We start from the raw sequence: 26,314 nt of genomic DNA, 5'->3' as shown, positions 1-26,314 counted from the left end.
GCTATACAGTGTTTGATTACAATCAAACAATGCAGTAAAACAAGCTTGTCATTTGGGTTGAATTAAGCTCTTGAGGCATGTATAAGTGATATTCTTCAATAATCAAAGGCTATATATCTTAATAATTTAAACATTAGGAAATCAATACCAATTACAGATTGCCCCTTTAACCTAAGAACCATGCTTCAATTAGATCGGTCTCAGTGTAGGGAATCTTCTCTGGAGCATGACCTAATACCTCTCTTAGGCAAAATAGCTTACCATTTTGAAATGTCCTGACAGCAGTGAGTGAAACCGGGAACAAGTCGGCAACCAATGAAAATGTTCAGACTTTTATTCTGAAATATGTAAATAAATTTCAACTTTGTTGAAAATCAATGATGAATGAATGATGAATGAATGATGAATGAATCAATGAAATCTAATTATGTGTAGGTATGTGTTTTTAGCATGTTGATGTTCTATCAGCATGTTGTGATCTGCTAAAACATGTTCATAGCGATGCTCTATCTTAGCTGCTAGCTAGCTACCAACGGGATGGTAGCAAACGCGTCTGTTTTGATTCAGAGCGATTTCCCCTGGTATTTGGTTTGAGGTGTACCAACATTCAAATAAGCAAGCAATAATCTTCTAATTTTCTGATTTCAGTGTATGACACATCATTTAAAATCTTACTATCTGCTCTTTTATAATCTGTAAAAAACAGAAAAACTACCTTGCCCTTGGGGACTTTTTCACCAGACACATAATATGAAATATGATTTCATAATATGAAATAGGATTAAATTAATAATATATTATGAAATATTGTTTTCTCTGGTTAATACATGACCCCACACGAAGGAACACGTCTATTACTATCTGTTGAGCTGAGTGGTCTCAAAAACATCACCGGAAAGCTGTTTCTCTACAGAATGCAAGAAAATGTGCACCTTCCCCCTTTAAATAATATTATGGCAAGCATAAGTAAGCAGCATGATACAGCTACCATGGCCGTTGGAGGTCTTTTGATACGTTAATGGTTTGGCGCTGGCTGATGTATCAGTGTGTCGTATCCATTTGTGTCGACCCCATTGTGTTATCTGGCAAAGCAGATTGAATGGCTGCAAGGCTTTGGCAGTGGAAATGACATATCTTTTTTTAATAACACTGACAGGCATTTTCAGCATTTCTGAATGTGAGATACTAAAATGTGACAACTACCTACAGCGTTGGGTTTGTGTGTATGGTTAGTAATCTTAGTGAAAGGAACCGTCAAGAGTAAAAGTTATGTTGTTGTTGACAACACGGTCAGAAGAAAAAGACTCGCTTAGAATGTTAATGCGTCTTTGCTCATACAAGACAACATTGAACTATTGCGTTATTGAAGGAGACTCGGCTGCAGTTCAGAATATTGATTCTGAATTAGGATTATAGTGGAGAAATCTACTGATTGGAGACCTCAGACGTCAGTGTTATAATGATAAGTCCAGTAGCCTAATGACGGTCGTAGATGTGGATGTTGAAAACAATTGAACCTGAACCTAGACCCTAGATGTATGTGGGTATTTGAAGTGAATTCTGACGGTCTTGGACCTTTTTATTGACTTTCATCATTGATTTATGAAATCTTTTGTCAGGACACAACAACATATAGCCTTTCAAACACAACAACATATACCCGTTTGGGCCAGCTGTGGCTCAGCCGGTAGAGCCAGTGTCTAATGATCGCATAAATGCATTTCATTATACTCTGTGACACACATTATACTCTGTGCAATGACACACTTTGAATTCCTTTCCCTTTCCTTTCCCTAACCCTAACAACGCGTTCACCCTTTCAGAGCTTTCAGACGTTTCAAGAAGTCTTCTTCTTCTTCGTCCTCCTCTTGATGTGTTTTTCTTTGTAACCCTCTTTTGAAAAATGAATGAGTCCATTAGAACTCACCTGCAGTCCACGGTAGTGAATATCCACAGTGTCTGGCTTCCTGAGAGCTCCACTATTTCTTTTGCACAATGAGGTCATGGCTATGGGCAGCTCTTCAATCACGTTGGTCCACACAATAGTGTATTTGTGCTGTTATCTTTTGTGTCCACAACAATCCACATTAATGTTGAACCATACTGTACTAGGGGATGTTTAGACCTATGGGATTATACGATTAAAAGTGTGTGTGTGTGTGTGTGTGTGTGTGTGTGTGTGTTTAATATGAATGAGATGATGGAGAGAGCTAATGTTCAAACAATGTCCTTTTAAAGGTTGTTATGAAAGGTTCACTGGACACTGTACCCCATTTCCAACTGAAGATTCACTTGTCCTTATCTCCCTCTCTCTCTCTCTCTCTCTCTCTCTCTCTCTCTCTCTCTCTCTCTCTCTCTCTCTCTTTCTTGTCTTTAACTCACTCACTCTCTCTCTCTCCCTCTCTCTCTCTCTCTCTCTCTCTCTCTCTTGTCTTTAACTCACTCTCTCTCTCTCTCTTCTCTTTAACTCCCCCTCTCTCCCTCTCTCTCTCTCTTGTCTTTAACTCACCCACTCTCTCTCCCTCTCTCTCTTCTCTTTAACTCCTTCTCTCTCCCTCTCTCTTGTCTCTTCTCTTTAACTCCCTCTCTCTCTTCTCTCTAACTCTCTCTCTCCTCTAACTCTCTCTCTCCCTCCCTCTCTCCTCTAACTCCCTCTCTCTCTCTCTCTCTCTCCCCTCTAACTCCCTCTCTCTCTCCTCTGACTCCCTCTCTCTCCTCTTTAACTCCCTCTCTCTGCCTCCCTCTCTCTCTCTCCTCTAACTCTCTCTCTCTCCTCTCTCTCTCCTCTGACTCCCTCTAACTCTCTCTCTCTCTCCTCTCTCTCTCTCTCTCTCTCTCTCTCTCTCTCTCTCTCTCTCTCTCTCTCTCTCTCTCTCTCTCCCCCTCTGAAAAAAAGAGATATAGATGATAACCCTAACGACATCATGTATGCATGGTATCACAGTCCTGAGTAAAATGCTAAAATAGAAAGCTCTTTGGAGACCATTTTAAAAATACATTTTATCCATAATCTACATAATCTGCGTTTGTCACAGGATCACTACCCTTTAACGACAAACTGCATATACTGTATTTTCCAGATGCACGTAAATGTAACCTATTATCGTCCTGGCAACCCGCCGCACTTCCCCCTGTGTTATTAATGGCTATGTTTCTAACATCCATTAGGATATTATGAAATGTCTGGTGCCTTTTGATTGTTATGTAACCATTCGTAGTTTTTAAGCTTTTGATTAAAATGAAAATGCTGTCATGGCATTGCTTGAGTGATAGAATTGCTCCCATACTCTCTGTATTAAAAACACTTTATATAACTTGAAAAAAAGAAGCGCTCAATTTTCAATTAGAGAAAACAACACAGACGGACCTCTTCTGGCCCCATGATATGTACACGGCTTCCCAATGCACACACAATGTTTCCATCAGGGACAAAAGTGCTGTTCTTCAAGCATATCTGGCCAGGGCAGGGTATAATTAGGATCTGAATGCTGCTTTAAGTCAGAGTGTGGTTTGCAAGCATTTCCAAAGGACAACCAGTCTTGTGGTTTGTGGTTTTTATCATCAAATGCAAATTGCACAGTTGAAGAGGAGTGGCACTGACTCATACCGTTTATAATATCCAGCAACTTCATCCGCTAAAACATTAATGTGGTGCAATATGTCAAAAGTAACATATTCATGTTTTTTCCAGATAGTGGACAGGCCATTAAAAACAAGATTCGGTGGAGCTATAATTTACAAGATCCCCCCTATTTTTGAAAAAAAAAAAAAAAAAGTGGGGGGAAAGTCAAAAAGCCCTTGGGATGGCATTTTGAAAATAAGCCAACAACAAGGAAGGAAATGTTAGCCTATGGTGTAAAGGAGGGCAAATGACCAACACAAGTACAAAAAACAAACATATACCTGTATTCCCATAATATAGGGCTTTACTGCCACCAGGGTAAATATTATCTGTATATTATTTATCATCTATGTGACGAAGTGTGATTTGGAAGGGTAAGTCTCAATTTACATGGCCATTTACCCAAGAATCCCATCTAGTAACATATTAACTGACAGAGAGTACCGTTATTACAAAAATACTTGGTGATTCAGGGAATTGATATGAGGCAGATTTTTTATTTTTTATATCAAAATGCTACTGGAGTTTTGATCAGGAGGTCAGTGTTGACAGGCAAATCATATACCTGGATTCAGAACTTCTGGACACAGAACCTTTGTGTCAATAATACACAGTATTTGCCTTAACCCAACAACCCCTCTCCCCCACCACATTAAAATGATTTAATGTTTGGTGTTGAGCTTATCCCTAAATGACCTAAGTTTTGAAAATCTGTCAAGCGAAATTTGCCATGAAATGAAAAGCAACAAGATCAAAATTCTAATATATATACGTATATAAGAAGTTCCCCTGTGTGTTGGGATGTTAGGTATTTACACCTATGGCTCTGTAGAAAGACCTACTATAGACGTAATCTCCTGAAAGGGGAAACGATTGTGAATTTCTGTAAAGTATTAACTCTTCACAGTTTATGATTGTGTTTGTGTGACCAGATGTTCTTCTCTTCACAAGCATTACATGCGTTGAATATGCATGAAGTGTTGATGCATGATGCGTGGTGATGCATGTTCTAGTTTCTAAAGCATAACGGCCTAGCTCTTTGTATGTTGTGAGGACTAGTTCCTACACTGATACTTCTGTTCTCAAATTGAACTCCCATTCCCCCAAAATCCCCCAAACATTATCCACACAATACACAGCTACAACATAGCCAATGACATTATTTATTAGACATTAGACGTTATTCATTAGTTATTTGTCTTTGGTTCAGTATCTATAACCATATTAGTATTACTAATCTTTTGATTCGTGGATTAATATAATTGCAGTAATGACTTACCATCTGTTAGTAGGTAGCCATTTGTTTATTTAATCTGTTGGGAGCGCAGACATCGTTGTTCTGTTTTTGAATGGGAGAATCTACTGTACTTTCCCAGTTTCAGCATTTAAATCACCAATACACCAAGGACCATTTCAGGAAATGGTTTTGGTTTACCACACAAACAAAAGAAGCTTCCATTGTGTAAGCCTGTCCATAATCAAGACTGTCGGAAACCCAATGTCTCCACTCAGAGTTGCTCCCATGCTTCCTGCCTTGTCACTCTCCATGTGTTGGTTTTTCTCTCCTTCATTCACACAACTGTTTGCAGCTAAACAAAATACCTTACTTTTATATACTTTACTTGAATATAGCCTTGTTTTCTGTTGCCTCTCATGGATGCAGTAATGACGGATCACTCAGTCTTCATTCATAGCACATGTTGTACATGGATGCAAAGCAATGTGCTTCACATAAAGACCCAAAAAAAATCTATAAATTACAAATAAAAAGCTAGAAAATAGGCTGAAGCCCACATGGTTAGTGAGTGTCCCCAGATTAGGAAGGGGCGTATACAACTGTGTTCCTCTGGTAACAGGCTGTGGTCCAGCACAGGGCTGTAGTTTGAAATAGAGTTGTCACTCCAGCCTAAATACAGCAAACTCAATATTGGTCCATTTATTTCCTTTATTTAGTTTCAGTCAGTCGTTCAGCCACAGTCTCAGAAGACAAACAGAAAACGTGTGGTTCATTGAAGTAGGGTTTGTATTTAGAAGGACGCCACTGATGAAAACTCATATTTATATGGTGTGTGTATTTTTTTAAATTGTCTTTTTGGCACACTGTCAAATGTATTTAAACAAAAAGAATACTGTATTTTCTGAATGAAATGCTGCAAATAAGAATATGCAAGCTACTTCCTGTGAGAGTTAAGGTTGACTTTGGTGGTTTGGACTCCAGCCAGCAGAGAAGGAATAGTTTTCAAAAAGGAATCATCAGGATCAGACTTATTACCTACGAGCCTCCTCTAGGGAGGGCTTAACCCAAAGCGATACTTCATATCTTGATATAAAAATAGGTAATCTCTTCACCAAAAATGTGTGCCAGTTTAACACTGTCTCTGGAGTCTGCAGATGGAGGACAATTTCAAATCACTGCGGGCCTCGCACACTTCGACCTGTTTTCTTGACCGATTTGACACATGACACATGACACACAGCCCTGAATGAACTGCAGATACAGACTCCTTTTGATATGACACATCATAGGGTGACAAAGCTAGCCATACTGGAAAGGTTGACATTGTTGTTCTAGATTTTAAGGTGACGAGAATACCTCCATAACCTTAAGGTTACAATCATTTTAAAAAGGCTTACAAATAGGGCTGTTACGATTAGTCGACGTCATCGACGTCATCGACTACGTCAATACGTCGGTTTGCGTAATATGCGTCGGTTAGTCGTAAATAAACAAAATGGCGTTTTTTTGTTTACCTTTATTTTACCAGGCGAGACAATTAAGTGTATGAGTGAAAAATGGATAGCTACTAGCTAATGTTACACAAGCAATGTAGCTCACCACAGTTTGTATGTCTTGTCTTCTGGTGTTAGTAACGTTAGCTATGTAGCTGGCTAGCTACGGTAGCCTATTGTCATTGTGGTGCGAGCACCTACTGTACGTTATCTAGCTCGTAGCTCGCATGCTACGTTAGCATCAATTTAGCTAATCATAACATAGCAGCGAGAGTAACGTTAGCTATAGCAGTGAGGTGGAGACAAATACGTTTTTTTTTTTATTTTTTTTTGTTTCCGAACAGTACAAAAATTATCGTTAGACTTATCGATAAATTAGTCGTTAGACTAATCGACTAACCGATAAAATAATCGCTAGATTAATCGTTTGAAAAATAGTCGTTTGGGACAGCACTACTTACAAACAGCGCTGTTTTCTGCCAGATGGCCTATTATAGCCCTTAAACACCAAGAAAACAACACCATGGTGCTCTCATACTGGCTTGCTGTCTCTCAGTGGGAGATATTCTTTATGTTTCTACTACCACGCTATGCCTAAAAAACACAATTTGGCACAGCCAAGTGTCCTAGTTTGTTTTTGAGCTTAAACTATTATTCTGGGCATTATTTTAACGTTCACAGGCCAAATCTCTTAAAATTGATGTGTGATAAATGAATATGATGTCGATTAAAGGGTTGCGCTACACTGGGCTACACAGTTAAGAACATTTATTTGCTTGGTTGAAATGGAAAATATTGCATTTGGACACACATATAGAGCCATGTCATTCCATTTGCACTTATTATGTTTTGAACAAACAACAACCCCCCCCCCCTCCCCCCCATGTTGAAGACACCTGTCTATTCAAGAGCTGACGTTAGCAAGGCCGGTTTTGGGGGCTTTTCTGGCTTGTCACTGGCACAACCCGTGCATAAAGTAACAAGAAGTCAACGATTTAGATGAAAATGATCTTAGCGTCTCTGGAATGGACGTTGGAATATTCTATATTGGCTTAGCCAGTACAGTAAACAGGTTGTATCTATCCTTGTTCGTCCGCGGGGAGATGTTGTTCCATCTGTGGTTGTTTACTGTGCAAAGCCATAAACGTCTTCCGTCTGTAACTCCATTCAGGTCTCAAAATGGACATCCTTATTTCGAGCCTGAAAGTAGTGAAAATATTGATGGATTCAGGCATTATGGTTTCATGTTCTGCAGCCCTGTGGGGGCCTGGTATGTGCAGCTCTGAAAGGGGCTGTACGCTCTCGCTGCAGAGACAAAACACACATGTCTTAGTTCCCCAATGATTAGACATTCACGTTCATTCTTGCTTGGTCTTAAAAATGAATTGAAATCCATATTATGCCAACCCATAACACACTAATGACATAATACATAATACATAATAATACATGATACATAACTAGATATAATGGGACAGTGAAGCATTTTTTTTCTTCTTCTTTTGCCTCTATATCACAACCAGTTAGGATTTGAAATCAAACAATTACTATGAGGTTATGCATTAATTGTACAGAAATTACAACACTTTTGTCCCTATATTTTGGGGCACCAGAAGTAATGGGATAGATTCATATAATGTCCAGATTAAGCACTCATGTTTAGTATTCGGTTGACCATCATTGTTATTGTATATAATCAATATTGTATGCAATACCTGCCTGAAGTCTGCAAACCATTGACCCCACCAGATGCTGGGTATCTTCTCTGGTGATGCTCTGCCAGGCTGTACGACAGCCCTCTTTAGTTGTTGCTTGTTTTAGGTATTAATGACAAAAATCTTATCAGGAAATTAAATGCATGTTTGATTTAATTTAAATCTGAAGATTTGATTAGGCCGGACAAGACTTTTGGCTATGAACTCCCTAGTTGCTATAGCAGTATGTTTTGGGTCATTGTTATAGTGTATGATGAAGTGCCATCCAATAGATTTTCGAATTTGCTTGTACTCGAACAGACAAGCTGTTTCTGTACGCTATGGCTGCATTTACACCACAGCAGTGGTGTAGTCTAGTTTTTTCTAGTGGGTATACTGTGATTTTTCCCTCCCAGCCTCATATCGTTCATTTCGGAACGCCATAAAAATAAATCTGCGCTCCCTGTCTATATATCTAACATTACATGTTATAAGAATGATCTGTACATGATAGTGCTGCATTTGGACATATTTCATGTCGCATTTCCCCCCGTTGATGGTATATGATGCTATAGTCAGTCCCAATGGTCCAAAAGTCAAGTGCTTCGTAACACAGACGGGGTGAATTCTATGAATGAAAGTGTGACATTTCTGTCACAAAACGCTGTTACGTATCCTCGCACATTTTAAAGTGGGTATACGGAAATCCTTGGCCTTTCCTAGTGGGTATACGGCGTAGTCCTGCGTATCACGTAGACTACACCACTGCACCACAGGTCGTAATGCCTAGTTCAGATTTAGTGCCTATATCCGATTTTTTGGAACGCCTGCTGCTACTACTACTTTTAAAAATGACCCATATCTGATACCTGTGCTTACACTCGTAACACTTGAATCGACCCGCATGTGTACATTGAAAACTAAAGTAAACTGACAGCCGGCACTTGCAATGGATGCAAACGAGACCGAAATGATAATACTTTTTATATATTATAATATAAAGCCATTGCTTTCCGAAGTATGTTTAGAGGTCCGCAAAATATTGCGCACATTTTAAGTCGGAGAAGAAAGAGGACTTCACTGTTGAAGTGAGTGAAACTAACGTCAAACTTCATCAAAATGCGAAGACCGTCGTGTTTTCAATTACGTGCAAATCGGAATTGAGCGTTATATGCGACCTGCCTGGTTAGATCGCAGTCGAAAATGACACATATCCGATTCGTATCTGTCCCGTATGAGAAGGCCTGAATCGGATCTGAGAATATCAGATTCAAGGTGCTTTTTTTTACTGCTTACACATGTAACATATCCCCTCTGTGCCACATATGAGCAACAATGCAGAATTGTGTCACTTCTACCTGGCGGTGTAAACGCAGCCTATGCTCTGCTGCTACTGTCAGCAGTAACATCACCAATTAAGACAAGTTAGCCAGTTCTAGTGGCAGCTATAATGTGCATGCCCGAACCATAACACCCTACTCCATCATTTATCACACATTCGGTGGTATGCTGTAAATCTTGGGCAGGTCATATTTTCTTGAAACTTTCCTCTTGCAATCACCTCTGATACATGAACATATTCGTCTTATCTGTCCACAAGAACATCCCAGACCTATACAGGCTTTTTAGTCAACTATAACCTGACCATTCTGTTTAATACTTACTGGTTTGTACCTTCCCGTGAAGCCTCTGTGGTTCAGCTGGTGACTGTAGTTCTGCGTTCAGATGATGTCTGACACATTCACACCGACCTCCTGCAGAGTGTTCCTGGTCGTTAGGACGGTTGTTTGGGGGGGTTTCTTAATGATTGTCTTCGGTGATGATGGTCTTCGGTCATCCTTTCGTAGAAGTCTTCCTTTCCCTACCAGTCTGTTTACGGTTGCTGAGCTCACCAGTGCTTTCTTTCCTTTTTAATGATGCTTTTGGCTTGCTCACCAGTGTTTTATTTTTATTTTATATATATATATTTTTTTTATGATGTTCCAAACTATTGATTTTGGCAAGCTTATGGCTTTGGCTATGAAAGTCGTTGTGAAACACCTCACCTTTTTTTGACACCTCTGCCAAAGATGACACCTGTCAAAATCAATAGAAATGTATTTATTGCTGATGGTAGTTGATCCCAGGGTACACAGTGATGGTAGTTGATCCCAGGGTACACAGTGGAGCCAGCCAAAGGGACCTGCTGGAAGAGAATACGCTTCCTTGAATGGAAAACCACACCTGGGCTATTATGCCTCTCTCGAGCGCCAGTGACTGAAAGCTGAGAAAATGTTGTGAGGTGTAAGAGGGAAAAGTTTTTGCTATAAAATGTCTCTTTTCCCCATTTCTGACAGTGTCATGTCTGATTAGTGGCTAATGGGTACTGCCCACAGAGTGGCTAAAATCACAAGAGTACCAGCTGGGATTATAAACAAAGAGGGAAACTGATACTGTTTAGACAAGAAAAGAACCACAAGGTCTTTTATAACCCTTTGATTCATGGGCAGTTAAGACAGGAATAAAAATATGTAACCAACTTACGTTTACACAAATCATGGTGACTTACAGTTGGCACGGTGCCCTCACTTTGACTTGGTTTTAAATAGGGATGCTCCGATCTGGATTTTTGGGGCCGATACCGATCACCGATTTGTTTCCTCAAGATCAACCGATACCGATACCGATACCGATTTTTAAAAAAATACATAACTGACTGGATAGCCTAAATATTTTTTGCTTTTTAGACAAAAGTTTTGATCCATTAGGCACCAAGCAAACGCAGACCCATTTTTATGGCATAGTAAAGGTCTGGCCTATCACCCAGTTAGGGCCTGAAGCCCAAGTCAGTCGATATGGCTGTATAAAAGACATCATAAACGTGGCCTTCATGGTTTACATACTGTTACGTCCTCCTATGTTTTCTGTTCAGTTATCTGTCTTCCCCAGGAAAAAAAAAAAAAAAAAAAAAAAAGATCGGTTTTTGCGATCGGCCATTTTTGCCGATCACCGATCGAGTCATTTGGAGTGAAATCGGCCGATTTAAATCGGTGGCCGATAAATCGGAGCATCCCTAGTTTTAAACGTACCGAGGAGGAAAAAAGGTTCTGCCTTTTAGGATGCTTGTGTGCCACTGACATGTTTGATGGGATTTTGATAATGGATGTCATCCATACACACACCACTACACCACTACCACCTACTGTCCTGTACCACTACCACCTACTGTCCTGTACCACTACCACCTACTGTCCTGTACCACTACCACCTACTGTCCTGTACCACTACCACCTACTGTCCTGTACCACTACCACCTACTGTCCTGTACCACTACCACCTACTGTCCTACACCACTACCACCTACTGTCCTGTACCACTACCACCTACTGTCCTGTACCACTACCACCTACTGTCCTGTACCACTACCACCTACTGTCCTGTACCACTACCACCTACTGTCCTGTACCACTACCACCTACTGTCCTGTACCACTACCACCTACTGTCCTGTACCACTACCACCTACTGTCCTGTACCACTACCACCTACTGTCCTGTACCACTACCACCTACTGTCCTGTACCACTACCACCTACTGTCCTGTACCACTACCACCTACTGCTGTTGGCTGGGTGCTGCTGTTCATCCATGCACACACCACTACACCACTACCACCTACTGCTGTTGGCTGGGTGCTGCTGTTCATCCATGCACACACCACTACCACCTACTGCTGTTGGCTGGGTGCTGCTGTTCATCCATGCACACACCACTACCACCTACTGCTGTTGGCTGGGTGCTGCTGTTCATCCATGCACACACCACTACCACCTACTGCTGTTGGCTGGGTGCTGCTGTTCCGGTACAGTATGGGTGTGTGGGGTGTGTGGAGCAGCTGTGTTTGTCAAGAAACTCATATCTGGATACCAGCCAATGAATGTATTTCAGGACGGTGTCAACTTGCATCAAATGCTCATTTTGATGAAGCGAATCCAATTTGCTCTCAGAGCAATGCTGCTCTCTGCTACGGTATATGAGGTGTTGTCATCTCAGTTGTCTATGTTTATGAGATTATGATTACCCTCTCACCAACTCCATGTGTTTGCCCTTCCATGCAGGTATATGCAGATGACGTGCTCACTAAAGAAGAACAGATCGGCCTGTTGTTTAAAGCCAAACGGAAATGTGAGGGAGCCATCAGGAACAAGCACAAGATTGGTGGTGAGTATTTGTGATGGGATAAAAACAATTATAAAAATGGAACCATTTACAGGGTTTCAGGGGCGGCTGTGGCGCAGGAGGTAGAGCCGGCGTCTAATGATCGCAAGGTCGGCAGATCGGCGGTTCGAACGCCGCCTGGCCACATGTCGAGGTGTCCTTGGGCAAGATACTGAACCCCAAATTGCTCCCAATGAGCGGGCTGGTGCCTTGCATGGTAGCTTGCCGCCGTTGGTGTGTAAATGGGTGAATGAGAGGCCATTTGGAATAAGTCAGTCCATTTATATTAACGTTAATTTATGAGACATTTATAAACCATTAATAAATAATAAACTCACTCTAAATAAATAATTATTCCAACAGTTATTAATGTTTTTAAATGCTTTATAAACTGTTCACATAAATATTTGCAAATTATTTACAGATTATTTGTTAAACCTAATTTGTAGCCCTTTGGTGCAAATTGTTTGATCATCAACCCACAAAGCCACAGAAGAAATTACAATTATTTGTTATTCTTTCAACAATTTCAGTGAAATGCAGATATGTAATTAGCTACCATACAGTATAAAAAATCATCCTCAAGACATGAAACTAGAATACTACTCTAGCTAACTAAAACAAACAACCACAAATAAAAAAATAAATAAAAATAAGCTCACCCTCACTCTCCACTTTTAAATTCCACCTCCAAAACCTACCTGTTCTCCCATGCATAGAACCTTCCCTACCCAAAACCTACCTGTTCTCCCATGCATAGAACCTTCCCTACCCAAAACCTACCTGTCCTCCCATGCATAGAACCTACCTGTCCTCCCATGCATAGAACCTTCCTGTTCTCCCATGCATAGAACCTTCGCTACCCTTAACCCTCTCCCCTAACCTTGCCCATCCCTTGGACATTGCTGTGTTAATGGTTCCCTGTGCCTGTTCGTTAACTCTGTGTTCTATGTTATCTGTTGCTTATTATTTCAGTGTACCCATATTGTCAGCGTCTTTGAGCCCCGGAAAAGCGCTATATAAATATAATGAATTATTATTATTATTATTATTATTATTATTATTAAGCTACTGTACCTAGGACAGTAGGCTTTCCAAGGCAAACTAGCTGCAGTCCTCAGCTGTTCAATCACACTTTTGTGTGCTTGATGTCTGTCTCTCTATAATTAAACCACATCTTTAAAAAAAGTTTGCATGAATGTTCCCTGGAAGCTGTATTTGCTAGCTAGCCAACACATGTTTTGTCATGAAAAGCCTGTGAAAATCTCCAGACAGTAAAGCACAGCTAGGACATATAGCAGCAGGCAGCTTGCAGATGCAATTATTGTCCCAAATACAAGTCTGAAGGTTCACAGCCAATTCTCATTGATGTCACTCTCATTTGTAGCTGTTTACCATCTAGCCACAACTCTGTTTAACGTCTAAGCTCTGTAAAGCCAGCAGATTGTTGCAACATCTGGTAATCCAACTGTCCAGTATTTGTATATACACTTCAATAGGAACACATGTACACCTTCTCATTCATTCAGGTGGTGTAATGGTGTGGAGAACGTTTTCTTAGCACACTTTGGGCCTGTTAATACCAATCAATCGCTTGAATGCCACAGCCTATTTGAGTGTTGTTGCTGACCATGTGCCCATCCCTTAATGGTCACAATGTACCCATCTGCTAATGGCTACTGCCAAGCATAATAATGCACCATGTCACAAAGCAAAAGTCGTCTCAAACTGGTTTCATGAACATGACGAGTACATAGTTCAGTGTTCTTCACTGGATATGAATCCAATAGAACACCTTTGGGATGTGGTAGAACAGCTTGAAAGTGCACCTGAGCAGGAATTGTGTGATGCAATCAGGTCATCATGGACCAGAATCTCAACGCAATGTTTCCAACATCTTATGGAATCAATGAAATGTAGACCAGACATTGGTATTAATTGAATACAACTACACAGATAAATGATTTGTTTACTTGCATTCAGAGGTGGGAAACCATTTTTCAGAGAGTGGAAGTACTTCCCCACCAACATGCACTAACCCAGCTGATTCTAATTAGCACAGGTAGGAGAACCCATTAGTGGTATAATTAAGCAATATCACACGAGAGGGAGTGTGTTATACTGAATATCAGCACGGCTGTGATTCGGTCGTAGGTACGAGGCCGCCAGGCCTCGTATCACCGAGTGTGATATTGCTTTTATACAACAGTTCTACAGCACAATTTATTAGTTAACAGTAATAAGTGACAACAGATTATGATTTGTTTGTTTATTTAATCATTTATTTTGGCTCCGTCAAGAAAAAATAGTTCCTCAACGGGACTGTTCAACTAGCGAAGTTTCCCACAGAAGTGGGGGAAAAAACGTCAGATATCAGATATATAAACGGGTTATTTTGATAAACCGGATACATTTTGTGAATATATATGGTTACTTTCTCGCCTGAAAACATATTAAAACTTCATAAAATGATATATTAACACTTGTAGAGCCAAATTACAGCTTTTGGCCAATGGCGGCCAAAATTGAGGATTTAAAAACGGAGAGTTTTGCTTTGCGCGCTGATTGGCTAATGTCTTCTTAGTAACAATGTAGTCTAATTAACGGTAATTTAACACCTGTGCGGCGGAGTGCTACATATAGTTAAAAGTCCCAGTGCTGTTATACTATATATCGTAACTCATGGAATGCCTCTTGTCCAATCAAATTACTTGGTCGGAACTAACTGTTGTATAAGCTGGTTTAGTGTTTTTTTTTCTTACAGTGTTCAATACTTTTCCTGTGTCATTCTACATTGTACATAGCTTTTTTTATGGATTGGAATGTTACATTTTCTCTGTAGTTGTATTGAGTTAATACCAATGTCTGATATATTTCATGTGAATAGCTGCAATGGAAATATGTTGAATTCAAAAATGGTTGATGTCTTGAATACATATTTCCCCCACTGTGCTCACAGGAGCCATGTGCCTGACACCTACAATACTTTATTGTCACTTTGCACACAATGGACCGTAGTATGAAACCGAGATTGAAGAATGTCGTTTATTTTTCCTGTGGCTTTTTTTTGTTTGGATTGTCACGGCTTCTTTTTTTTTTCCAGTACATATTTGTTTACTTGTGGGTGTGTGAAAAGCATCATTTTTGGGCTGACCCCAGCATCCCTCTTTCTGTGGTGAGTTTTTTTTTATTGTTCTGAAGCATTTTTGGATTTTGGTATCCAGCCAGTCAGATTATTTTCTCCTTAACCCTGGTTCATTGTGGTCCCTTTGTATTCTGGGTTCTTAAGACGTTCTAAACAAAACCCCTTTCTATAAATGAAACCCACCATTACAAATGTTTATTTTCCCAAACTAAGAACACAAAGGGCATTGTTTATGCACCCAGCGTTATTATATTATCTCACTATGTCTCCCCAAGTGTGAATATATTCTACTATGTCCACGGCTCTGTTTTCACTCAACATGCAACTCAAAGTCATCCTGCGTACGCTGATGACTGTCATTAAAACACTGTTAGAGATGGTTTTGGTGTTTATAGGAAAATGGGAAAAAAGCGCTCATGCAGTTCCTCAGTGTATTGATCAGAAGGATCCTAGCCCCTGACGCTGAGCAGAGCACTGAGGGCTTTAAGATCAGAATCCTGATCACCATCACCTCTAATGAAGCCTGACATCACTTTCGTGTCGTGTGAATCAGGCCTTTCAAGCTTTTCCAGTAACGTCGCTAAAGCAAAATCCAGGCTTATTTAGTTAAATATTGCGACACTTATCAAAAACTGGTCTTATTATTATTATTATTATTTAAATTTTTATTATTATTACAATTATTATAGGGTTATTTAAATAACCCTGGATTTTCCTTTAGCGACGTTGATGGAATACCCCCATGGTATGTTGGAGTAGACTTTCAGGGGACAGCCACTCCCTCACCCCGCTCTACATTTTCCTTCCAATATTGTATAAGGTCAAAATGTTACATCCAGTCAGATTCCATTTCACATGTCATTTGGATCCACTGTAACCAACGGCAACACAAATCTCATGTCATTTTTCAACCATTTTTCTTGATGGTTTCCCTTTGCTAACATGTGCAGATACAGTAGTGGCACATCCCTTGTTTTAAGACACATTGGGTGACATGGTTACACTGTACTGGACATGAGGCTGGTGTTGGATGGTTCCTATTTGACATGGTTGTGGGGTGTGCTTCCTTTCTCTAATATGATTCTGTGGCTGGATGTGGCGTGTATTGGATGTGGCTTGTATTGGATGTGGCTTGTATTGGATGTGGTGGTTGTATGTAGGCTAGTTCTTATCTGATGCTGTTGCTGGATCCTTGTAAACACCTACATGCACATGTTGTTATCCCGACATAATGATCCCATCACAGATACAAACATGCTATGTTTCCTCATTCTCCTTGGCTTACAGTACACTACTATGTCCGCATTCCTTCCCCAGCGCTTTATTTGATAGGCTGTATGTGCTTTCAGTGGCTGCATCCACACAGAACAGACATCTTTTTTTTTTGGGGGGGGGGGGGGGGGCAGTCAGTAAATAAGCGATTGGATAAAGACAGTGGAGAAAGATAGCAAAGTAAGGAGGAAAGGGTACGTCAGAAGGGCGTGAGCCGGATTCCAACCCATGCCGACGTGGGCATGCATGTATGTGACCACTAGACCCCACCCCAGGCATGTATGTGACCACTAGACCCCACCCCAGGCCACGGAGCAAAAATTTGAAAAAAAAGTTTGCCCCCTGCAGGTCGCCAGGCAGATCTGATGACATCCTGATCCACATGTGTGTGTACTGACTGACCCCTGTCAGAAATGTCCAAACACGCTGGAATGTGCCCCACACTGTTTCAGTAGACTGGGCCTACGGTGCTGTCTGGTGTCTGGATGTGGATTCTGTATGGTACTATAGCTGTCCCTGGGGGCCCTGGGCAGGGTGAGGGGTGAGGGGCGGGGAGGGCGGGGAGGCGGTAGTGCGTCAGAGGTGCTTACAGTACCTTATGACGCAGGTGGACTGGATCAGTCTTGGCCTTTATCTGGTGGCTGTTTTCCGACCCCTTTTGGAAGGTTGCACACGTCTTTCCAATAATAGCTTAAAAGGAAATTAAGAGGAAGAGGCTCTGATGTGCTTTTTACATGCTTTGAGACCTCATTTGGTATGCTTGATTTCAGATAAGTTGCTTTTATAGCACTTTGTTTACAAGCTTTTTTGAATTTGAACCTCACTTCAACGGTTTGCGATAATTGTTAAATGTACTGTATTCGATCTGGTGGTTGAGAGTTCCACATAATGATGAACGGTACAGTAGTGGTACTAGGCCTAAGCCTTATAATGACCTGCAGAAATGATCGTGGAAACTGTCTCTGCTACTGGCCATTAAAATGTATGAATAGTTTTTATTTTTGCGTAATTTGCAAGGCTTTGGCCAAGACAAGACCTCACTCCATTTGGACCTCTGCTCATTTCGGTCTGCTATTGTGGAAAAACCTTGAAACCTGTGTGTGTGTGTGCTGAGTCAACCTCAAAGAATAGCAACTGAATGCATTTTTGAGGACTTTGGCTTTTGGTCCAGATTTGTCTTTGCCCTATGTCTTGTGTGACCACCCTTGGTGTTTTCCCTGCCACGGTAAACCCATGGTTATCCGAGCTATTATTAGAACCGTGGAAGCGAGGACTGTTTCAAATTGTTTGCACTGTGCGGCTATGTAAAATTAGCAAATAGTAATGAATTGATCTTGCTATTCTAGCTATTTTGGAAGTGGTGTGGCGCCAGCCTCAGTCAAGGCCAGACTCTTGCTTGTGTTGCAGTGTTTCACTGTGAAGTCCCCATCTATTTGTTATTATTTCTCATTTGTGCCTCAAATACGCAGGAGTCTCCATTACTTCCCTGAGACAAGGTTTTCATTGAGGGAGACACTGAGGTTTGCCTGGGTAGGACAGTGGAGGGATGTGGGTTCAAGGGCCCAGACCTTGCAGTGTGTGAAAATAGCTCAGCATTCAAACCTGTGGTCTGGGTGTAGAATAACATCAGCAATCATCATAAAAGCTTGCATATATCAAAACTTGGGGGCGATATATGTTTTGACATCTGCAGGGCCTGAATCAAAATGAGTGGAGGGAAAAGAAAACCTTAATAAACCTTAATAAAAACCTCAATGACATCATCGATACCAGAGTCCCCCCATAGTCACATTTATATTTAAATCATGGTCATGGATTTTACAGGAAATTATATGTGTGTGTTTGGTGTTTCATTTGAGCCTGTTAGTAGGTGGTCCTAAGGTAGTAAAACGTGGTAAAAAGTTGATCATTTTTCTCATGGCAAAGCAGCACCTTTTTTCAAACCGGTTTCACTCTCTCTCACACTCGCAGGACATGTGGTCCTCATGATTTTGAGAACGTGAAGCTCTGTCAAGCCAGAAATCTTCCAAAAATCAATTGAACGCATACGGTGCAGTCTACTCTTTAATTATGTGCAAAGTGACAGACCGGTTTGAAGGCACATAAAAAGGCATCTCGTCATAGCCTCTGATGTTTCTCTGTGATTTTGATTACAGGAACGAGAAAATAGATCTACAGCAAAGAGAACACAGTTTTAGTTTTTATCCTTAACTAGTTATTAGTGGTGAGAGTGGGGCAGATGTTTTCAATAATAGAATATAAAAGCCAAGCCAAAATCCAGCGTTTGCCAGGAATCTGTGGGGAAAGGGACTACAATTCCACTATCGGAGGGCTGGGGCCTCTACAGACATTGGTTTAGTGAACAATTAAGAAACATTTTGTCCTAAAGTGCTGCTTATATAGTTTCAGGGATCATGCAGTTGTGGATACAGGAAGGGGAGTTCATGCAGTCATCTCTAGGCCTCGACGAAGCAAGGCTCTTTGACAAAGCAACTTTAATTCATTGAGAATTGTTGACACATACAGTACATCTGTACAAAGAATAATTGATTAAAACTAGAAAACAAGAGATGGAGTTTAGAGACATTTTTTTTTTCCCCAACTGAATCTCTCTTGCGGTGTAACATAGTATCTTTGTTTCCATTTGGAGAGCCAGCACACTGTGCCGTTGTTGGTGTTGTTTTCTTGATTTTGCGGAATCTGGGACATAAGATCCATAACTGAAACCTATAGAGCAGAACAAGATGTGCTATGTTGAAGCATGCGAGTGCTGTGGTAACACCATGCAGGTTCAGATACCCATGTACCGCTACCATGTGTCAGGAACAGGCTTTCCCATGTTCCCATGTATACAGACTACCTTTTTTTAAATTTGCCTATGCCTTATTGTCTTGTGCTGCAATGTCAGAAACCAAAGCCAAATAATGTTGCTCTCTTACATGTGTGTAATGTGACGTAACAATAACACTTATTTCAAGGTGACTGCAATAGGGTTGGATGCTAAATGTAAGCACATTTTATTACATATTGAGAAAATAATTCTTAAATATTTTCTTTGGATCCAAACAAATGTACTTTTAGTGTAACTGTACTGGTTTAAAGATATATTTCCTAAACATACTGTATATCCATATTTCAAGATGATGGCACTAGCATTTGCTAAATTTAAGCACATTGTCCTATATATTGAGAAAATAATTCTTAAAGATTTTTTTTTGTATTCAGACAAATCTACTTGTTTTTAGACTGGTCGCACTCGTTTAAAGATATCTGTAGGCTCTTTTAGACTAGATATCTTTACTTGTTTTATTTGATGTGAAATTGTCCTGTTCTGTTGGCAGATCATTTTGCTTATTTTAAGTAATATTTCCCCCATTTGATTGCTTTTTCTTCTTCTTTTTGAGAGCTTTTTTGCAGTGTCGGCCCAAAGACACTTTACAAGTGACTGCATCAATATGTGACACGGTCTGGTGAAAAGGACCGAATGTCGGCAATTCTCAATTCATGCAAAATGACCAAAAAGTTTTCTGTTTTTCTGAAAGTGTTGAAGTGCCGACTCGATATAACAAACAACAGTTATAGGATCACTAAATACTTGAATTGGATTCACTGTATTGTCTGCTGTAGGCTTGTAAACAAAGTTACATTTAGGACGTGTTCAAAAGCAAGGATTGTGATCATCAAATGATGTGTAGTTATGTGTTTTTAGCATGTTGTGATGTTGTTTGGTTTTTAGCTGACAGTTACTAGCAGCTGCGTTGCTTGTGTTTTGATTCAGAGCTATTTGGTTTGAGGTTACCAACATTCAAATAAGCATATCTTTTTTCATATCTATTTTCAGATTTCAATGTATGACGCATCATTTCAAAGCTTACAATCTGCACTGAAAAAACCCCTGAAAAATGGCCTTGCCCTACTTGAAGACCTTTTCACCAGACCCTGTCACATATGGTATGTGTGTTGCTTGCCTTCTCAAGGCCGTAAGCATGACGTGGGAATACGTTTCCTTGAGATGTACTACAGCGATACACTTTAATTTTACACTTGATTTGGAACTGTTGCTTCTGGCACAGAAAGCTATACATTTGATCCTGGCTATAATAAGGTTTGATGAGGGTTTTTCACACGTTCTCACCCCAGACACAGATTAGATTTTAGGTTCTGTTAGGTACTGCATGTTAGCCCGTTATAGAACAATACAGTACAGAATGTTTGGCATATGCATCAATCCATGAATTTTGATTATAAGTCAAGGAAAAGTCATGGGGAGCTGTTATAGGCAAGTTGAGGGGGGATGGCATCTGCTAAATGGCACAATTATTACTTAAATTAATAAAATTATTATTTCAACATATAGCGCATATTGAGTAAAATACTGTGGCCGAGGGGACACGCACACACGCAATGACATTTTTACCAAGTCACTGACACTGTGGGGATGCTAAAATTGTCCCCATATGATAAAATCCACCATCCCCCCTGATTTTCTTTTACAACTTGAGTACTGGTTATAGTAGTATAGTATAGGTACCCATTTACAGGTCCCTCTCTCTTAGCTCATACCTGAACATCTCCACCACAGGCAGCAGCCTAGTGTGAAGACACACTTCCCACACTTCCTTGGCCGTCGCTCATTCCATTCCCCTGCTGCCAGCGTCTGTTCAAAGGCACCATATGCAGGACTGTGCCTCTTCTCTCTCTTCTCTCTCTTCTCTCTCTTCACTCTCTTCTCTGTCTTCTCTCTCCCAATGGGAATTGCAATGACTTCAGAAGTGTCTCTTGCACTCTCCCTCCCCTTGCTCAATGCAAACTACTTCTAACTGAAACAATGGATCTGTCAATCATTGTCCTGTTTTATCCAGCGTATCTGAGGTACATGACCTTGAAACTAGCAACGAGGAGAACGTCCAGGACCGAGCCAAAAATGGAGCATAAACAACTAGCTTAAACTAACTAGCTCCCATCAACACAAACTCCCTGAATTCCAACACTTAGAAATAATGAAACACTTCTGAAACAGAAACGCTATAGCACTCCCAAACTTAAAAGTTGCAGCACAACTCAGACCAGTGATCAAGTGGTGTGACAAAGACTATAGCACAACGTAGAAAGATATTGAGATGAACGGACATCCCAATCCAATCCCTAATTGGTCTTACTAAACTAGTGAAGGTATTACAAGATTCAATAGATCCAGTAAGTTCACACACACTGAATACTTGGTTTGATCTAATTAAACAGTACACATTGGAAAGTGAAGTGAGACTGTTGAGCTGGTTTGCTTATGATGATAGATTTAAACCAAGTTTGTGTGCCCAAAACATTACAAATTGGGTGAGAAAGGGGACCACAGCAGTGGTCAATAATGGAAATATTATTTGTTCAGGATTTGAAAGAGAAATATGGATTAGAAAATTAGGACTTTTTTATATATATTTACAGTTCATGGATTATTTTACAAAGGAAATACAAAACTCAAAAACCTTGGAGTGCTGATGTAATGATGCAGACATACAGTGGGAAAAGTTTCAAGCCAATCGTTGATATTCCAAAATCTAAGTGACTGTAAAGCTTCCTCCACTATGTCCAGTAGGGATAGATGGGAGAGGTAAAGCTTCCTTCACTATTATGTCCAGTAGGGATAGATGGGAGAGGTAAAGCTTCCTCCACTATGTCCAGTAGGGATAGATGGGAGAGGTAAAGCTTCCTCCACTATTATGTCCAGTAGGGATAGATGGGAGAGGTAAAGCTTCCTCCACTATGTCCAGTAGGGATAGATGGGAGAGGTAAAGCTTCCTCCACTATGTCCAGTAGGGATAGATGGGAGAGGTAAAGCTTCCTTCACTATTATGTCCAGTAGGGATAGATGGGAGAGGTAAAGCTTCCTTCACTATTATGTCCAGTAGGGATAGATGGGAGAGGTAAAGCTTCCTCCACTATGTCCAGTAGGGATAGATGGGAGAGGGAGCTGAACATTGAAAGAGAGAAGAAAGAGAAGAATGGCTCAACATGTGCGAATCACAACACACCACTATAAATTCAAGAACCTGGAAGGAGTTTGGATGGAAAAATCGAACCCGCTACTATAAATAAAGAGTAAACAAACTAGTTCACAACAACCGTGTTGGCGGATATGTGGGAATATAGAGGCAAACCACACACACATTTTTGGGAAATGTCATAAATTACACTCATGGGAAAATGTACATATTACAACTAAAGACATTCTGGAATGTACAATACCTAAGGAATGCATGGCTATGTACCTCAGAAATATAAATGTGTCATATATAAATTGTGTCATTAATGAGGATAAGTATTTAACCAAGATATTGTTGATTGCAAGCAAAAAGGCGATAACAAGAATTGTGATCTACCATCGAACAGTGGTTAGGAATTATAAGAGAGATTTATACTATGGAAAAAATGACATATCAGCTTAGAGTGAGAGAAAATGTTTTTGTTAATGAATGGAAGAAATTGATGTATGACACAGTGGAAAATGATTGTGGACTAGATATATACATTTCAAGATACTGGTTCTTTACACGCCCTTTTTCAATAATGGACTCTTGTAATTCTGTATACTGTTGTTTTATACTTTGGATTATTTGTACAAACAAAAACTCCATATAAGTTATATATATATATATATATACGTATATAATATAACTACATATAATAAATATTAAAGTAAAAAAAAAAAAACTACAAACCTGTGTGTTTGAAATGCAGTCGTTATTGGAAACATATACATGGAAATGAGCTAGCTAGGGTGAACGGGGAAGACTCTGAATGCTCAGCTGATTCCAGTGAGAGAATAATTTTCCTAAGACCCAAAGAAGCTCGTTCACTGGTTGGGTACTGAAATTAGCTCCCCCCATTCCTGAAAGCTTTTAATACAGTAGTTCTTTCATTTACCATTTTACTCAAATAAAATCAATGGGGAAAAAGCATTGTTTTTGTTGAGTCATTCTTTGTTGTTATTGTACAGCCGTCATCCATATTTACATATGACGTCACATCCATAAATGTACCAAAGTGCTTCACAGTAAAGTTACATATAATGTCATTGGAATATCATTCATAGCATGTCAATAATAATAACATTTCGGATGTTGCTGTTGTATTCTGTGATCCTCACAATCCTCACTTTCCACACAATCTATTTTGCTCCGTCTGTATGGATGTAGACCAAAGTTTGTTGAAGGCATGCCGTGCTGGTTAGTTGAGACTTTATTTTAGTTTGATTTATGGACATCAGCAACGTAATAATCTTCTAATTCAAAATCTTCTTTACTCAGTAGACATCCCAACCCTGGGTGACTGGAGTTGTGCATTACGTCAGAAGTCACAAGTGAAATTGAATTTGCATACTATTTATGGTCATGACATTAGGTTAAAGTTGCTCTGGTGGTGCTCTGGAAAACAAGCCTCCAGCCATGTCATGTTGGAGGGAGGCAGTGAGCACTAGTCTCTAAGTCTCTAAGTCTCTAAGTCTCTAGTCTTAAATGTCACCCCCTGCTGTTGTGTTTGCAGATGGTTACTGCTCGCCAGAGTGGGATGGCATCGTTTGCTGGCCCGAGGGGTCTCCAGGGAAGCTGGTGTCCACTTCCTGTCCTGAGTACATCTTTGACTTCAACCATAAAGGTAAGACTGGGCCTGCATGCGGCTCAACACTTCTGGTCCTTGAGGCTCATTCACAATGATGGTATAGATGAGTACATGAGGGCCGCATGCTGCAGCAGCAGGAGGAGGAGGAGGAGGAGGAGGAGGAGGAGGAGGAGAACTTAATCTGTGTGTGACAAACCAACAAAATGTTGGTGTTGTTGCCTTTAGTGCTACACTATGCTTGTACACTAAGAATGTGTAGTGAATATGTCTACTGAATGTGTAGTGAATGTGTACTAAATGTGTACTGAATGTGTACTAAATGTGTAGTGAATGTGTAGTGAATGTGTAGTGAATGTGTACTAAATGTGTACTAAATGTGTAGTGAATGTGTAGTGAATGCGTACTGAATGTGTACTAAATGTGTAGTGAATGTGTAGTGAATGTGTAGTGAATGTGTAGTGAATGGTAGACTTATATGATGTGTGTGTAGTGAATGGTAGACGTATATGAGTGTGTGTGTGTGTGTGTGTAGTGAATGGTAGACGTATATGAGTGTGTGTGTGTAGTGAATGGTAGACTTATATGATGTGTGTGTGTAGTGAATGGTAGACTTATATGATGTGTGTGTGTGTAGTGAATGGTAGACTTATATGATGTGTGTGTGTAGTGAATGGTAGACTTATATGATGTGTGTGTGTAGTGAATGGTAGTCTTATATGAGTGTGTGTGTAGTGAATGTCTAGTGAATGGCAGACTTATATGATTGTGTGTGTGTCGTCAACAGGACTAGCGTACCGTCGCTGTGACAACAATGGGACCTGGGAGATCACCACCGCCAACAACAAGACTTGGGCCAATTACAGTGAATGTGCTAAATTCCTCTCACACTACAACCAGAACCATGAGAAGGTGAGCGTTAACGCCCCCCCCCCCCCCCCCCAGCAGTACTGTACAGTAGCTTCGTCAGCGACTCATCACAAAAGGAACACACAAAACAGTAGGGTATCGAGGTGCGTTCGTTAACAATAAATATGGGACATATTTCAATCAACAAAAGGCCCTTTCATGTTCATATCACCCTTGTTATGCTTTTATTGTTTAGTGAATGTGCATACTATAGCCTTACATGGCTGCTACTTGTTTCGGATATTTCTGATGTTCCTCCTGCTCATTTGAGGAAAAGTTACTATGACCAAAATAGGCACGAACGAAACCTGTTCTTCGTGTAGATGAGGAATGCCACCGGAAGGGTCTTGTACCCAAAGAAATGGTTAATTTCTAATGGAAGACCGTTCTTTACTGATGCAGGACAGTGTTTCCAGGGAGATGACTATCTGAACAGTGCATGGGATGAATCAGAGAACAGATGACCTCAGGCCCTCGTCTCACTTGAACTACGTCTTACTATCTGATCAATCCTGTATTGATGTGACAAACTGCCTCCACTCAAATGGATTATGATAAGTGTGACCAATTCTTGAGGGGAAGACTTATTAACAATGATGAAAATGCGTTTGAAAAACTTTTGGAAGCAGCTTAAATGTGTCCATACTGTATTTACATGTATGGCAATTCACTGTACTCTGCTGTATTTACTGTACCGTATCCCTTGAACATGACAGGTTATACTACATTGATCAGAAATCCATAACCAATAGGTGGCTATGCTCACACAACAACCGTTATTTGACAAGCTCATTGATATCAGATATCCAGTCACAGTTCAATTGCTATGGATATCACATTGTTGCGCTCTATCACTTGGTATTGATAAATACAGCACATCACCCCCACCCTCATTCACCTCCACTGGCTTCCGGTCAAGTCCCGCATCACATACAAAATCCTCCTCCTCACCTACAAATCCCTCCACGCCTGCGCCCCCCAATACCTCACTGACCTTCTCTGTCAACACACCCCTTCCCGGAACCTGCGGTCCCTAGGCATGGGCCTACTCTCCACACCCCCCCCCCCCCCCCGCACCAACCTACGGACCTTCAGGGGCAGAGCTTTCAGTGTGGCAGCTCCCACCCTCTGGAACT

General features: G+C 40.5%; 1 protein-coding gene across 1 annotated transcript in view; it reads left to right on the top strand.

Moving 5' to 3' along the window:
- pth1r (parathyroid hormone 1 receptor) overlaps positions 1 to 26,314 on the top strand; it is a gene marked incomplete at both ends in the record, with an annotated part of 53,227 nt that overhangs the window by 14,551 nt on the left and 12,362 nt on the right. Inside the window, 3 exons of the mRNA XM_080546554.1 lie at positions 12,142 to 12,244; positions 24,198 to 24,308; positions 25,057 to 25,181. Of these exons, the coding sequence (XP_080402680.1) occupies positions 12,142 to 12,244; positions 24,198 to 24,308; positions 25,057 to 25,181 (339 nt within the window). The remainder of the gene's footprint in view (positions 1 to 12,141; positions 12,245 to 24,197; positions 24,309 to 25,056; positions 25,182 to 26,314) is intronic.

The sequence above is a fragment of the Nansenia antarctica genome (assembly GCF_963989245.1).
Source record: "Nansenia antarctica genome assembly, chromosome: 16".
Taxonomy (NCBI): domain Eukaryota; kingdom Metazoa; phylum Chordata; class Actinopteri; order Argentiniformes; family Microstomatidae; genus Nansenia; species Nansenia antarctica.
This window is presented reverse-complemented; position numbering and strand designations above follow the sequence as displayed.